At 42.1% G+C, this 17077-nt stretch overlaps 1 protein-coding gene across 4 annotated transcripts in view; it reads right to left on the reverse strand.

Moving 5' to 3' along the window:
- Positions 1–17077, reverse strand: part of Eps8 (EGFR pathway substrate 8, signaling adaptor) — a 162005-nt gene that overhangs the window by 53758 nt on the left and 91170 nt on the right. For 3 of the 4 annotated variants that reach the window (XM_034511969.2, XM_034511970.2, XM_034511971.2), the window contains 2 exons: positions 2839–2918; positions 1142–1218 (listed from right to left, as the gene is read on the reverse strand). In XM_034511969.2, the coding sequence (XP_034367860.1) occupies positions 1142–1218; positions 2839–2897 (136 nt within the window). In that variant the 5' untranslated portion in view covers positions 2898–2918. Of the gene's footprint in view, positions 1–1141; positions 1219–2838; positions 2919–8696; positions 8717–17077 lie in introns of those variants that run through there. The other variant, XM_076940705.1, reaches the window with a different exon arrangement.

Consider the following 17077-nt stretch of genomic DNA (forward strand, 5'->3'; position numbering starts at 1 on the left):
AATTCCCAAATTTGGAAAATGCTATTTTTTTCTATAATGCACAGTAACAATGATAAGCATAATAACAGGAAATATTTACAGTGTTGTCTGCTCCAACAATGCTTGGGAACCAGTTTCCTCTCATTTATTTAATTCTCATTACAGTTTTTCCAGATAACAACCTGGTAAAGATAAGCAGAATGAGGTGCAAGCAGGTGAAGCCACCCACTCAAGGTCATTCAGTCACTATGTGGTAGGACTGTACTTGACCATGGGAATTCTAGCTACTGTCCTTGTTGTAAGTTATGTTCCTATCTTGATTATTTATTGTTACACAATAATGAAAGGCTATACAATTCCTCTATAAACAATCATCTTCCTAAGCCTATGTATATGCCTCAAGAGTCTTCAATTTTGTTCTTAGTAGCTTATAGTATATTCTAGCTATAAAAAACAATAGTAAGCAGGAATGAGGATGTGGTTCATTATTTGAGTGCTTGTCTAGCATGCACAAAGCCCTGGCTTCAATCCCAAGCATGGAATAAACTGGACATGGTGGCATATGACAGCAAAGGTTAGGACTCAGGAGGTAGAGGCAGGAGGATTAGTAGTTCAAAGTTATCCTTTGCTACATAGTGAGGTCAAAGCCACTTGGGATACATAAGATTCTGTCTCAAAAACAGAAACAATGCATGTATAAGACTAATTATAGAGATGACTGCAAGTCTCAGAAGGATTAGAGAGAATGCCTGATTAGTTTGTAATCCAGAAAGAAATTCTATCCAGATAACTAGTCACATTGATATAGTATCAATAGCTATACAGAAAAAGTGCATCACCTGGGAGCCCACAGTTATCAGCCAGGTGGGCCACAAAGAGCAGCACACAGATTGCAAATAGCACTGGGGGATTCCACTTGAGGCCTCAGCACCAAGCACTGAACTTCTTAAAGCTTTCAGTACTTTTCAGCCACGGTTCCAGGACATATGAAGAAGCAAGAGCTCATAGCTCTGGTTTTGTAAAGATTCTTAAGCAGCCATTACCTAGCTAGCTCTGTCATTTTAAGCATGACAGCCAGTTATACACTTGAACAGTGACCTTGAAAATGTAACTCTCTAAGGAGTTAGACATAGACAAGTACCCATCACATAGCTGTACATACCATACAGGGCCTTTGCACTTGTTCTTGAGCTGGGTTCTCTGTCCATCTGGGAGTAGGGTGGTGAAGATCCGTAACCACTGCAATAATAATAAACAAAAGGAAATGTTCATGGTCATGAGTTAAAGTCCATAGTAGGTAACCATAACCAAGTAGGAAATTCATAACCAAGAGTTTGAAATGTCGATGTACCATAAGCACCAAGTGTTTTCTTCAAAACATACTGAGTTTATACTGACTAAAGTAGCCAACAGGAGCGATTTTCTGCTCAGGTAGTCATGAATAAACAGAAATATAAATCAGATGATGCCACCGAGGACCACGGTGTCAGTCTCAGCCAATCCTCAACGGCAAGTCAAGACTACAGCAGAGAACTCAACAGTGCTTGACACCACCTTATGAGAATACAGACCCTTGCCCACATGCTGTGTGACCTTGTTACAGTTCCCCAGCGATGTCAGCTACAGTAGAATAAATACTATTTTCGCAAGTACTGTACAGGTACCCTAAATAAAACATTGCTAAATCTGAACTGCTTTATCACATAACTGGTCTCTTTTGCTGATGTCATGTGATATAAATAGTAGTTTGTTTCAGTTGAATCAGTAAATATTTACTAAGCTTCGAAACCTAGAAGAACAGAGAGGATAGGAGGAAGGGGTAGGTAATGTTGAGAAGACAATATCTGAATAAAACTAACAGACATGACATTCAGGATCAAGGAATGATTTTTTTTTTTTAAATCAGAATATACAAGATTTTCCTACCACACTGACATTCAAGGAGACATTCAAGATTCCTAATCTAAAAGAATAGGAAGACACTGGTTGGCAGCTGGAGAATCAGGCTTGTAACAAGGAGGTATGAAACCAGCTCCAGAATGGGTAGAGAATGATGGAGCAGTCACCTGATGTGACATGCACAGGACAGAGGAATAACCAGAAAAGTAAAGAAGACAGAAACTTCTTACATCCTATTTAATAAATTAAATGCACTTCCCTATATACAGTAGAGAAATATTATCTGTCCTAACAAAGGTCAAGTGGAGTAAACACCATAATGGTGGATATGAGAAAGCCATATTGCTCTTGTCACCGAAGGTAACAGCCACTCAACTCAGGCCTGTGGTTTCAACTGATACCAGAAGGCTTGAGGCATCTTGTTTCTGTTCTGTGTTGTTGTACACAATGGCAAACACCTACATAGTATACACTAAATGAGGATGGACATTCCTCAAGCTCTATCCAAATAACAACAGAAGGTTCCAGAGACATCCAATGCTCTGAAGTATGATTCATATTTGATGACAAAAGATAGTAAGACATAAAATTCCAGCCTATAATACCTTCCAACTACATGGCAGTTTCCTTAGGGCTAATGTTTTCTGGATGTTTGAAAATAATAGTTTTTGATAATAACATGGGTTAGTAATATAAAAGAGACTACTTCTGAATAAATGAGGAATAGATTGAATAAAGAAATATGAGCATCATTTTCATTAAAAATATGTTTTAGACTAGCTACGCTTGGTGACACATGATTGAGACATTATCCCTTGGGAGGGAAGGATCAAGGCTAGACCGGACTATGCAGAAAGTTCCAGGCCAGTCTGTGTTTTGGAATAAGAACATCTCACTAAAACAAGCAAATACCAGCCCAATCAACCCTACCCCAAATTACACAAGCACCTCTTGACTTACTTCAGTTGAGAAGGGTAGATCCCATAACCACTGGGGTGGTTAGACATATGACCATTCATGCCGACTCTCACGCCTCTGTTCTAAAAATAGAAAGGCACACAGGTCAAAGGTAATGAACGAATCAGGACATCTGGGTTTTATTGCCACAATTATCCTAGAAAGGCAAAGGTAAAGGTCCCCTCCCCCTTCAAGCACTCAGGTTCACGGGAGGGAATACATGGGCACATAAACAAAGACTCAGATGGTTTTAAAACTAGTATACAAACTATAAGCTAATTTAGTGAGTTAAAGAGAAACCTACAACAGACTCCTAAGCCATCTACATGAAGTGCGTATCTATTTTCTGCCTATACTACTTGTCAACTCTGTAAGATGTCAGCCTGTTACCTCATTATAAAAGTAACGTAGACATGATATAATGAAAAAGTGAATAAGATACAGAAAAGTACCCAGAGGAAAACCAGACCTTTAAATATAACCACGAAGAGCTTATATGTAGACTGAGTGAGGCCCTGGGTTCAATCCTTAGCACGAAAGTGACATCAGATCCAATTCAATGTGGCCAATCCAAAGCCTTGGCGATAGCATGCATCTAGCTTTCTCTCTTTTTTTCTCTCCCTCCCTCCATTGCAATTCAACATCTTATTTATTTCTCTAACACACTTTGATTCACATTTTAAGATAGTATTTACTTACACATTTCTTTATTTCTCATGAGAAAATAATTGTCAAAATCCATACCTACTATTAAGATTCGGAAACCATTTTAAATGCATCTTTTAAATGGAACAGATTGCCCTCAAATGAGTGGGAAAGAAGGCTTAGCAGGTGGAGGGGGAAAAAAACAAAACAAAACAGTGTTGCACACACTCAAGGACCAGAGTTCTATCTCTGGAACTCATAGTGGAAGAAGAGAGCTGACCTCCAAAAGATGACCTCTGATCCCCATGTGTGAACAAACACACATGCCATATGCACCCAATAGTAGAAAGAATAAGAATTAATAATATATAAATCCTTAAAAATTGCCTTCAAACAAGACAAAGGAGCAAACCCACTCGTTATCAGCAGAGTTGCCCACTCCTTCTTTTCTAGAAAGATTAGGTATGTCGATGTTCTAACTGATATCTACTCAGTCCTGGGTCCACAGTCCTCCCTGGCTTCTCCGTCACTAACCTACCCTGAATTTTGTTTTATTTTTCTGGTTTTGTTTTCTGTGTCCTTTCAATTAATTTCTATTTTCAGTCAACCTTGAGGGAGGATACACATAACCCCCTATCTTTACTGTAAGACCAGGATCTGGGTGGGAGATGCAGATAGTTCTTGAACACTGAGTTGTAGCAGGTACTAAGACAGGTACATGGACTCCTGCGGTGAACGAACAATATGGCCTCAGCCACAAGTCTGGGGATAAAAAACAGATCCTTACTAGAAAAATATAGAATTATAAAATGCAGTTGCCATCGTGAAGGTAAGTTTAGGGTTAGCGTGGGAGTCTCTAAGAAGGGAGCATTTCAGATCAAAAGGACATTAAAGACATCATCTCCGGGACTCGGTAATTTCTAGCCAATTCTTCCTCATTCTTTCATCTCTGTCCAATCAGTCACAAGGTCCTTGTGGAGCTCTCATTGACCCTCCTGAATAAATAGAAGCACATTATCAGATACTCCCCACAGTACAAACAAACCTTCCAAGTCCCCACAACAGCTGGGGCTTCTCATTTGTTAGTTAGTTCCCCGACTTCACCAGACTATTGGTTCTCAAAGGGCCTGGACTTTTGTTTGAGACGGCTGTTGTTCAAACACTCAGAGGGCACTTGGCACTCAATAGGTGTCCATTAAACAGTTGTCCAAGGCAAGAAAGAAGTCAGAGAAGCCCCGAGTTCTTCTTTCCAAAGAGCATGTGGTCTTAAAGGGACAGCATTAATTTCTACAGACGGATGTAAGTGATTAAGTCCCAGTTCAATGGGCTCCACTGAAAATCCAGTAGTTTTGTGGAAGGAAAAGCCACATACACACTTTTAGGAAGGACCGGCGCTTGACTTTGCTTTTAAACAAAGGTTAGAATTTATAGGTCCCCCAAACACTAAAGTGAATTCCAGCTTCCTGACTGTGCTTTCCAATTAGTCTACTGCTTGAAGACAAGCATTTAGATAGAGGAACCAGGAAAGTGAGAGATGTGTCATCTCAAGGCACATCAGTTAACTGATTCACCAGTTAAGCTGAATCCCTCTGAGGAAGTGAGCTCCACAGGGGACCCTGTGATTACAATTTCCTACATTCAGCAAACCACAGAGGCCCTCCCTTCTGGGAAGGGTGTCCTTAACATATGAAGCTGGGGGACAGCCTTGAATACCAAGGGCTGACACAGGGCACTACAGTGAGCCTAAATAAGCAACAGGAAGGAGGGGTTAGTGTCCACTGGCTGCTGCTCCCACCCTCACATGTATCTCTCAGTAACAGAATTTACTGCCCTGTCCCACACACCTGCCCAGCTGTTCCTGCAGTGTTGCAGGTCTTCTTCTAACTCCACTCTTGTAGGAACCTTGGGTGCCTTAAAGTTTAAAAACCTTCCTTTTTTCATTTGCTCTTCAGCTCTTGTATAAATTTGGTTCCAAGACCCAGACAAAGAGTTCACCCAAGAACTAAAGAGCAGGAGGAAGCAGCTCCCCTACGAATGAACACTCACCTCCGAACTGTGTGCCTCGGAGGGAGGGAGTGAAAGCTGGGCAGTTCTTGCATAGCAAGCATGGAGACCCTAGTGAAGCCATGCGGGACAGCAGGACAAAGGTTTACAATCCCAGCACTGGGAAGGCAAAGGACCAGACCCCTGTAGCTTGCTTAGTACTAGGTAAAAGGTTAAATGGCTCTCAGAAAAACAAGGTACACAGCACTTGAAGAATGACATTCGAGGGTGACCTGTGCCCCCCACTGGCACAAATGCAAACACCCTCTGGTACACATAAATGTACTTGCACACATGCACACACACACACACACACACACACACACGAATATTCACGCCTGTACTAGGTGAGTAGGCTTCTTCTAAAACTGTACCTATGTGGCTGTTTCTGTTTCTATTGTCTGTCTCACACAACCTTGGCACAGGAGTAAGCCAATCAAGGAGGTGTTTACTGATTTTCATGATAGAAACCCACACCCACACTCATACCCCACTACACCCGCACCCCCTGCCAAGCTCTCAGTGATTTGGCAGTTTACAAAAGTCCTCAGTATCTCCCCCAGTTTGCTCACAGAAGACTCCAGAGTACCAGCTTGGTTGGTGCCTTCCAGGTTGGGAATAGCAATTCAGAGCTAGAGGGAAGGGGCTGGGGGTTAAGCATTAGCCACACAAGATTCCCCCAACTGTGCGGCTCCTGCAAGTGGCAAGTCAATTAAGCCTGTCAGAAACAGAGAGGATTTTTTTCTAAGCTCATGGAGCTGCTGTAAACATCAAGTGAGGTGGACAAAAGTTTCTTCAAAAGTTTTCTTTAGAAAAGGGAGAAAGAGAGAGAAAGGGGGAAGAAACGCTCTTTCACAGCAGGCTGGTTCATTCAGAATATAAATTAAACCTCCGGGCCTTGTGCTGATTTTGATCTGGTTTGCATTTCAAAACCGCAGCAGCTGGTTTTAATGAAAAGTGGTAGCCCCCGGCATCCCCTCTCCTGTGTTCGGTTCTTCCTAGGAGCCTAATAAATGCGTGGTTTGTGTTCTGTTTTAAAAGAGGATCTGTCCGAGTGAGTCGGAGGACGTTAGAGAAGCGGACAGAGAGATGTCAATTTGCTAAACTGGATTTCAAATATAGAAAGTCATCCCACTGGGCCGCTGTAGTCTCACTTGTCACTGTGGTCATGTGGCATTCCACATGGGGGCTTCAGATGTCTAAACATAGCCAGCACAGAACTCTCATCCCAAAGGAAACAGCACGCTGCTGTTCTTCCTCCTGGCTTCTAAAGATATGCTCAATCTAATGCCTAGGTGGCACGCAGATGAAGAGAGATCAGCTGGTACTGGTACCTGCAGGTGTTTTCATTTTCACTATCGGTGCCACACTATGGACTTGCAAATGCAGTTAAGGATACCCACTTCCTTCTCCTGGAGGGTACAGGGGAAACCATCATGATAGCTGCCCAGCGACTGATTTAAGTAGACACATGAAGCACGTTTCTCAAGTCATAGTTGTTAGAACTTTTCTTGTGATTGCCAAAGGAAGACTGACAAGGGACAAATACAGAGGGCATCACTAAGGAAGCTGCTCTCCAAAGAGGAGAGAAACGGGGCTATAGTCAGACGAAACCGACAATCTGAATTCGTAGTAGAAAGCTGTCAGAATCCTAGATAGAGACAACCACAGTCTCAGAGTTCCTCTCTTTCATTCTTGATTGTAGCTGGTGTTAGTTTTCAGTCATGACTCTGAAAAAAAAATCTCATTTACCCAATCTTGTTACTGATGGTGCTAGTAGCTTTCGGCCCAGTAAGCATCCATTCAGATGCCTTCTCTAAATGCCATGGCTTTCTTTGTTATTTGAAGTGCTTCTTGGGATTTGACAGGAGTATCTTGATTTCAATGTGATTAGATATGCCTATCTCAGTCAAAGATATAACTGAGAAAGGGGACGGACAGTCATCAGTGTTTATGGTTTTAGCTAAAAGAACATAGAACAATGTCTATAAAACTTGTTTGGTTGCTTGGTTAGTTGGTTTGGTTTTTGGTTTGTCTCTACTGAGCACTGAGATTAAAGGCATGCACTACCTACTCCCCCACCAATTTCTACCAAAACTTCATGACTCCACCTACCAAGGGTTTTACTTAAAACTTAAAAGCTGAACCCTGGACTGGGTATACAGGGAAACTGAGACCTCAAGGTCTGTCTGAGCTCTAGACAATTCAAGAACGGCCTGGACAGCATAGCAACACTCTATTAAATAAAAGACCTTATTTTAAAGGTTTCGGAGGGTACATTAGTGTTAGAGTGTTTGCCTAACACACAGAAGGCTCTGGGTTTGGTCCTCAGCATAAAACAAACAAACAAACAAACAAACAACTTTAATTAAAGTCTACTTAAACTGTAGATAAATTGTGGTAATGAAATAAACTTTAAATATACAAAATCATTTTTGCTTTACAGGAGAGTTATAAAACATACTAGTCTATGGAGTTCTGTTATAATGCCATTATTATTAATTATACACCTATTAATATATGTATTATTAATAATATGCCTTATTGTTAAGGTTACATTAGCATGCTCCTGGCAAATGCCAGTGAACCAGAGTCAATTGCTCATTGAAAGCAAAAACCTGATTGTGTTATTGACCTCATGTCTCTGCAGTATTGTGACATGCTTAGTCCTTACATGTCCTGACTGCTGTAGACAGGTTTCTCTCCCTTCCCCTTAGCTTTTGGACTCTGTTAGACTCTTTGGATCTGTGAGAAATAGCTTATTATAAACTGCCTTAAGACAACACAGGTTCTTTCATTCGATTCTCTGGTAACAGAAGTATCTGTAGGCTAAGCTTCCTCTGACAGATCTGAAGGCTTTCCCTGTCAAAGGACACACTTTCTCCAAATTTTCCACTTCTTATAGGGACAGCAGTCATTACACTGGGGTTCATACTGTCAGTCTGACTTCGTCTTGATGACATTTGCAAAGCACCTATCCAAATGGCAACATATACATGGCAACCTGTACCAATGACCCTGACTCCTTTATGAGAGGACTACTGTATTCAGAACATTCTGTAGCGCTTCCCTCAATCACAGGAGACACAGAGATTTGGCATGTTGGCTTTATCTCATCACATCAACAGTACTGATTCATGGTTTGTCATGGTCACATCAGTCACAGGTCTTACCTGGGTTCCCACTGTTAAGTGGTTTCCCTCCTTCCAACTGTGTGGCTCTGGAAAGGAGCCACTCTGTAGATCAAAACAACAGGAAGTTATTCTCTTGCTTCCCAGGAAGACTCCACAACTCAAAGAGGGGCTGCCTTCGCCGATTATTTAGAATTTTCTTCCGTGGGAGATTATTCTATTTTCACTCGTTTCTTTATTCTGTGTCTTTATTAATTAAGCGGAAATAAATGAGTAAAAAAGGGCTCCAATTCATTGGCTGGAAACCCAATTATTTCTCTCCTGTGAAAGACCTATTTCAAGAGATGTAGAAAGGAACAGAGCTATACTTTAGTTCTGCGCTAGGGACAGAATACCAATTTTGAAAAAGAGCAGTCAGGAGAACCAGGGCATGGGCAAGACCCAACCCTGAACAAAAGACCTCAGCAAGCACCACCACAGGACGAGCAGAATTTTAAGAAGGAAGCTTCATCCAAGAAGTTCAACTCTCCCAGGACTGAAAGATTCCTCTATTAAGTCTCCTAAGGAGGCAGATCACAGTGGTCATCTTCAACCAGGAGAAGATGAAGCAGAGACTTTGTGACAATTCATTTTCTAGCCATACATGTTTTGGGGCCCAGAACTTAGGACTGAGAAATAGAGGGGAAAGTCACCCCCACTCGCCGCAACTCATACCCCAACACTTTTTCTCAATGTCTGCCTCCTGTCATCAACCTTGGAGGCTAGTATTCACTGACCAGCCATGAGGTCTACTGCAGAGACTCCTTCAGTGACTTGCTCCATTGAGCAGTGCATAGCACGTGTCACCAGAGATCCCATGTGGCACATTTTTATCGTTAGGTGACACTTTCTCCCTGGCAGTGACATCAACTACATTTATACAGTTCAACATTTTTCCTCAACAAAGGCCAACAGATGCAGACCTATCAGGGTCTGACAGATACAAGGGGCGTGGAAAAGCAGGGGTGTATGTTCTAAGAAGTTCTTAAGGAGATTGACAAGTCGGAATTCATATCCCATTCTGATGTGTAAATGGATCGTAAGAGAGCAAGTGATAGCCCTTTATAGGCACAGTGAGAGGTACTCCAACCACATATGAGATGTATTTGATATGTATTTCAGAACTGTGATTTTGCTACTGTTATGAATCATCCTATAAATATCTGATATACAGGATACCTGAAAATGTGACTCCCCAAATGGGTCACAACCTGCAGGTTTAGACCCACACTTAAAGCAAGGGACAGTAGTGGTGAACACTGTACTGCAGGTAACTCTCTGATCTTCAATTCAGTGTTTCACAAAGCGAGCAACATTTCTCTACCTCTATAGCCCACACTGACCTGAAATTCAGTATGTAGCCCAGGCTAACCCTGAACTCAATGCTACAGAAATCCCTCAACTGTTGGGATCATAGTCATGAATCACATCATCTAGATTGCACGGACATCCTTACAAATGATGACAACCTACAAAGAGCCCCTGTTGCCTCTCAGCACTGGTGTTCTGAATTCTTTCCATTTTCCTAAAATCCTAAGTGTATTCCCCTAAGGTGATTTCAACTTAAAACTCTTATGACTAGGCCACAGACTCCATTTGCCAAAGCAATAAAATTCCGTCTTTTAAAACCGTTAGTAAGGTTGTATAGGGGAGCCTAATGCAGATGTGCACATCACCCTAAAACACTTCTCATGTATCATATAAGAAGATGCCGTGTCCAGGGAGGGAGTTGTAACCCCGTGGTGAAGCACAGCATAGATTCCATGTCCAGCTGCAAAACCAAAAGGAAAGAAGCCTTCATGGTTCAGATTCATCTCTTCCTGCCTGCCTTCCTGCCAAGACGCTGGATATTCTGAGAGAATGGGTGGCCAGCTATAATAGTTTGTCTCTGCTCAGCAGCACAGTGGTATCAGCGGTGATGCTGCAGGGGACATGAGAATGAGTACCATGGGGAGCAAATCACAGTCAGATCAAAACTGCATGAGACTAAAGAAATCATGTCAGACACAATTAGAAGCATCCAAACACATGTTAGAAAGCTATTGTGTTAGACACAAAAAATCCAGTGTCTACTTTCCTCCGGGAATTTCATTGCTCCTGTAAAGACACTCTCTATCACATATGATGTCTGGCCCTGTATTTTAATGTCATCTCCCTACTCATGGTTTTTCTGTGTATCATTAATAACGTTCCCCTTATTTTCCACCTGAAATGTGATGCTTTCTATTATTTCTTTATTTCCTCATTTTTTTTTCTAAACATTTCCCCTGTACATAATAAAGGTTCTTGGAATAAGTGTCTGTCCTTACATTCTCTGATGTTTTTAATTTCTTAGCATCTTTATTCAACTTCCTAGGTCACTTCTTTCATTTATCATAAAAAGATATTTCAGGCTGTCCAGTCATTATAACAACCCACGGGTTTCTCGGGTCCCCGTGGCTACTGGGTCTCTCTGCATTTTTATGGCCCCAATCTGCCATTTTCTGCTGTTTGGTAGTTTAAACATTAACTATTAGTTCATGGAAAGTTCAGGAGAAAAGTCACCTCCACTGTGAACCTGAGCCATTCAGGTGGACTATGAAATATGAGTCCAAGTTTATACTAAAATAAAGATACCATGGCAACCAGTGTGGAAGGAACACAAAAACTGAAGGACATTTATGTCCGTCAGAGTCAGCTGATGTGTTAGCATATGCTGAACTGTCTTGTGTTATTATGTCAACAGGCACTGCTCTCAGACCCCAGGAAACACCCAAAGGGCACAACTGAGGTACTAGCCCAGTGAAGCAGGGCTGGTGGGTTGTGAAGAAGCCCATGCTACTGTTCTAGGCAGTAAGTCCTAACTTTAAACCTGCCCCAGAAGCAGACGCCTAAATGAAGCCTGAAATTCACCCTGGGGTACAGAACTGCTGAGTTACACATTTGATTATTAGCTTATTAGATTATTATTGTGCCTTCGGTTTGCTCTCTTGCTTGTGTTAGGTAAAGCCCACGGGAATGACTAACACTTGGAACCCATTCTTTTGAGTTAAGCCAAAACAAGCAGGGAGACAACTCTGCATTCACCTTAGATTCACATTGCCAGCCAAAGTTCTATGAAAATCTTCTGGGGGCATTTACTTATTCATACAGTCATAACAATTGGAGAAAAGATTAACTAAGGCCAGTAAGTTAGGATCACATTGATCGCGTTGCTGAAAGTGCCTTCTAAATGTTTGTGTGCACGGCTACAGGCTGATGCGACTTTAGCCTGGGACTGAGAGGCTCCTTTAGTGCAGAGGGTGATGGTTGATGCTGAGACTCATATCAGTCAATGCTGAAATGAGTGACCTATGAGCACTGGGCCTCAAATGGGATGCACCCCACCCCACCCACCGTGCTCCATGGCACAGGAAAGACAGGGCAGAAGGGACCTAAGAGCTGAAGGATAGAGACGGGGTCATGAGATACTACCATCCAGATATGGCATGGCTGTTGTAAATGGCTGTTAATGGTCACTGAAAGAAGGGGTGTCATTTTCTCAGATGGTGTAGCCACCCAGGACTAATTGAGAAGAAGAGGTTCTGAGGGAAAGAAATGAGGTACCACACAGTAATAGAGAACACATATAATACAATACATTCCCTCCCTTCTTCCCCCCTCCCTTTCCCTTCTCCTTCTCCTTTTCCATGCCCCCCTCACCTTTCTCTTTCTTTCTCTTTCTGTTTGTGTATTATATACATGTAAATAAACACATGTTTTTGTTTATATATGAAGATGTGTAGGGACCTAGACATGGTTCAGTGATTAAGAGCGCTTGCTACTTTTGCCGAAGCCCAGAGTTTGGTTTCTAGCACCCTTATGGGATGAGTAATAGTCACCTGTAACTCCAGGCTCCCATACATGTAGCATCAAACATAACACACACACACACACATACACACACAAAAATAAAAATAAAGGAAAAAAGAAAATAAAGTCTTTTGAGTCATGAACATTTTCTATTTGTTAACAAACAGTAGTAACTCCAGCTTTTATTGTGGGAAGGAAGACCTCTCCCCAAACTTCAAAGTTAACACGACAGCAGAAAAAAATGTCTGCACACGACCTGAAGTAATCACAGGGTCCAGCTCACCACTTCATTAAACTAAACCCAATAATGCTCATTTATTTAGAATTTAAGTATGCCAGCCCCTGTGCCAAGCACTCAAATTGTGTTATTTTACTTAATTCTTACCAACTTAAAGAGGCCATTAAAACCCCTTATTGCCATTTTAATGATTCTGGGGCTTATAAAAGTTATTTATAAAATTTAAAAATAACTTGGCCATGATGTCAATAGTGATCCCTTAAGAGGGCTGCTCCAAGTTATGCTTTTAAGTGCTATTAAATACCAGTATGCCCTCCTCACCAGTGGCCAATCCAGTACTATGGCTAAAGCAATGCCAACAGCAAGAAGTTAAAGTCAAAGTGACCTTCGTAAACCAGTACTCAATCCAGCATTGATCAACACAAGCCAACCCAAGCTCTAACCCACTCACTCATCAGATGTGCCCTTTGCAAGAGCAACGAGTGCTTCTAACACTGAGCCTTCTCCCCAGGCTGTGTTGTTGTTGGGTGGGTAGGGGGTAGTGGTGGTTGTTTTAAAAGGCAGAGTCTCACTCTGTAGCTCGGACTATCCTGGAATTCACTAGGCTGGTCTCGAACTCTCAACGAGTCTCTTCTCTCAGCCTCCCGAGTGCTGTGATTGCTGGTGTGAACTCTGACAGGTTTAGAGTTGAATCAGTTACATCAGAACCACTCAGCACAGGAGCTGAGCGCTCACAAGGTAGAAAACCAAGGTTCCTGAGGAATTGGACTTTAGATTTTTACTAAATCAGCTTAAATTTAAACATAAATTGCTAATAAGACTAATGCCTCCCATGAAGGTTAGAGCAGTTCTGTGTGTTTATACTATAGGAGACAAAACAAGACACCAGACACACTGCGGTTTAGGTAAGTGTTCCCTAAAGACTGTGTATATAGACACCACCATTGACCTTTGGTGCTACTGGGAGGTAGGGGAACCTTTAGAAGGGATGAGATAGAAGGAAACTGGGCCATTGGGGTCATGACCTGACATTGTGGGACCTGCCCTCTGCCTCTGATCTCAGTGGGCATGGTGTGGTGGCTTAAACATGCTTGACCCACGGGGAATGGCACTGTTAGGAGGTGTGGTTTTATTGGAGGAGGTGCAACCTTATGCGAGGAAGTGCGTCACTGTGGAGGCGGAGCTTTGAGGTCTCATACAATGCTCACGTCTGGCCAGTGTGATCCAAAGTCTCCTCTTGGATCAAGGTGTAGAACTCTTGGCTCCTCCAGCACCATGTCTGCCTGGATGCTGCCATGCTTCCTGCCATGATGATAATGGACTGAACCTCTGAAACTGTAAGCCAGCCCCAATTAAATTTTTTTTTTTTTTCAAAGGAGTTACCTTGGTCATGGTGTCCCTTCACAGCAATGAAACCCTAACAAAACACATGGAAATAGCCATTTCCTGCCACATGCTTCCAGGAAACCACTGGGGACTACATCACCTTGGTAGGTGACTTTGATTTAGGATCACCTAGGAGATGTGCCTCTCACTGTATTGGTGAGGGCATTTCTAGAAAAGCTTACCTGAGGCTGACCCACCCTGAACCCAGGTGACACTATTCCACGGACTCTGGTCCCTACTAAACAAAAAGGAGACGGTGCGCTGAGAGCCAGCATCTTCTCTTCTCTGCTTCCTGACAGCAGATGCAATGTGACCAGCTGCCTCACGCCCCTGCTTCCCTGCCTTTCTCACATGATGGACAACACCTTCAAACTGTGAGCTGAGATAAATCCTTCCATGCTTAAGTTCTTTTGGTTACAGCAATGGAAAACTTAACTAATACAAGTACCATAGGACCACAAGAACCAGAGACAACTTGGCATGTACTGAAACCATGAGCCAAGGACAACCTTTCTTGCTTATAAGTTGATTCCCTTAAGTTCTTTGTCACAGTTATGAAAAGTTCCCTAGTACAGCTCCTATCTTCATGAAACTTAAAATCTAGCAGGAAAGCATCATAAAATACATAAACTAACACAGAATATACAAACAGTCTTATTCTCTTAGAAGAAAAAAAAATATGGAAGTTATCCTTGTTAAGGGCATATGAATGCATAGTGACTCATACCTGTTTATGCTCTATAAAAAAATATAGGAGACTGAGACCATAATTCTGATAACGTTATTTCAGAATTTCTATATGTCATATTCAGGATAAGCAACATAAAGAATCTATATATTTGTTATGTTTTTGAAGTTTCTCAGCTGGTGTACAAAAATTAAACTCTGCTGTCAAAGAAACGTATGCAAACTTAAGATCAAGGACACTGTTATAATTTCAGGTGTTTGTCTGAAAATAAGGAACTAGAGGAAAGCAAACAGCAATGGGAAATCATACAAAAAAGCTAGTGTAAAATATGAAATATTAACATTGAGTACATCAGCTTTAAGCGCCTGGGTCTGACGAATCAGGAAACCAGAGACAATCGAGCCCCTGTTCCCCTCGGGCAGAAATGGGACTGTTTTTCATGGCAGCATGTCCACTCTGAAGCCAGTGTCAATTCATAAGCTCTCAAGAAATATTTGCCAGAAATTACATTCTTAAACCTGAGCACCTGGAATTAACAGAGCAAAACCACAACACTCTGTAGGCCTTTAAAAGATGAAAAAATAAAAGTGTTTGGATCTGTGAGAGGGAAAGGTACCAAAGACATGAACTTGGTCCCAGGTCACACTGTGGAGTTCGTCCATGGGGTACAGGCAGACTTGTTGGGGTGAACAGGCTATGGAAGGCCAGCAGGAAGAGGGAACCTGGGAAGTATCTCCAGGCAAGTCCTTCTTTCTCTCCATGCCCATAATTCTTATCTCTAGGCTACTGAGAAAAAAGCAAAAGATGAAAAACTTGGGAAGAAATGCATAACATTCTAGATAAAATAAGGAGTCTAAGAATGAAAAGTCAGGGCTGGAGACTGACTCAGCAGTTGAGAGCACTGACTCCTCGTGCAGAGGACCTGGGCTTAATTCCCAGTACCCACATGGTGGCTCATAACCATCAGTGACACCAACTCCAGGAGATGCGATGCCCTCTTCTGACCTCTGTGGGCACACCATACACATGTGTTACATACCCACATAGACACATACATATACATAGGTAATTAAAACAAACTAAATATCCAAAAAGCATTAAGTTGTTTTTAAAAAGAATTACAAGGTGTCAACTTTTCTAAACAAAAATCCTTCTAAATTCCAAGTCTCTGCTAAATGAACTGGGTACCGTTTAGTAAGAAAACTGTCTGATTTTCAGCCAAATGGGTTTATAAAATCAATACAGTAAGGGGACTAAACTTTATAAGTGTTGTGAACAAAAGTAACAGAAAGAGGAAGAGGAGCAAGAGGAAGAGGGGGAGAAGGAGGAGGAAGAGGAGAAAAAAGAGGAAGAAGAGGAAGAAGAGGAGGAGGAAAAAGAAGAGGAGGAAGAGGAGGGGAGAAAGAGGAGGAGGAGAAAGGAGGAGAAGGAGGAGGAGGAGGAAAAAGAGGAAGAGGAGGAAGAAGAGGAAGAGGAGGAAGAAGAGGAAGAGGAGGAAGAAGAGGAAGAGGAGGAAGAAGAGGAAGAGGAGAAAAAGAGGAGGAAGAGGAAGAGGATGATGAGGAGGAGAAAGAGGAGGAAGAGGAGGAAGAGGAGGAAAGGAGGAAGAGAAGAAGGAAGATGAGGAGGAGGGCCCTTCACTTGTATGATCATCTGCCAAGATCACAGTAACCTCATGAAGTAGAAACGTCACTGCCGGACTCAGCAGGTAAATTCGGCTTTTAGTAATAGCCCCATGCCTGGAGTTACTTTTAAGTACTAGAAGTGGAATAAACTCCACCAGTCTGTCACATAGAGGAATATATTAAGAGTTTGGTGCATTGATTACATACGAGATTCCACAGATTTCCTGGATTGTGTAAGCTTATGTCGCAGGGACAAGGGGCACTGAGGAAGGCTGGAAAGAGAATTCGGATGAAGGCAGGCGTGGTTCAGGATGAAAAATGTGGACCCTGGGATTTCACAAGAGCAAGAGTTCTGAAAGGGCACAATGTCATCGTGACCTTGCCTTGGCTTTTTCTCCCAGCTTTCCAGTGGCATACTTGACAAAGCATGGGGACAAATGAATGGTTCTGAGCAGTGTGTATTTAAACATTTATCATAGTAGCTAAATGAGGTAAAACAGCCATAGATCCATGGTTACCAAAACTGCTGCTTTTAAAATTATTCCCATGAATTACTTGACTAAATTACATTTTTAACACTTCTCTCAACTTGGTGGTACTATGTATGTATGTTTGT

The sequence above is a fragment of the Arvicanthis niloticus genome, chromosome 9 (genome assembly GCF_011762505.2).
Source record: "Arvicanthis niloticus isolate mArvNil1 chromosome 9, mArvNil1.pat.X, whole genome shotgun sequence".
NCBI classification, from domain to species: Eukaryota; Metazoa; Chordata; class Mammalia; order Rodentia; family Muridae; genus Arvicanthis; species Arvicanthis niloticus.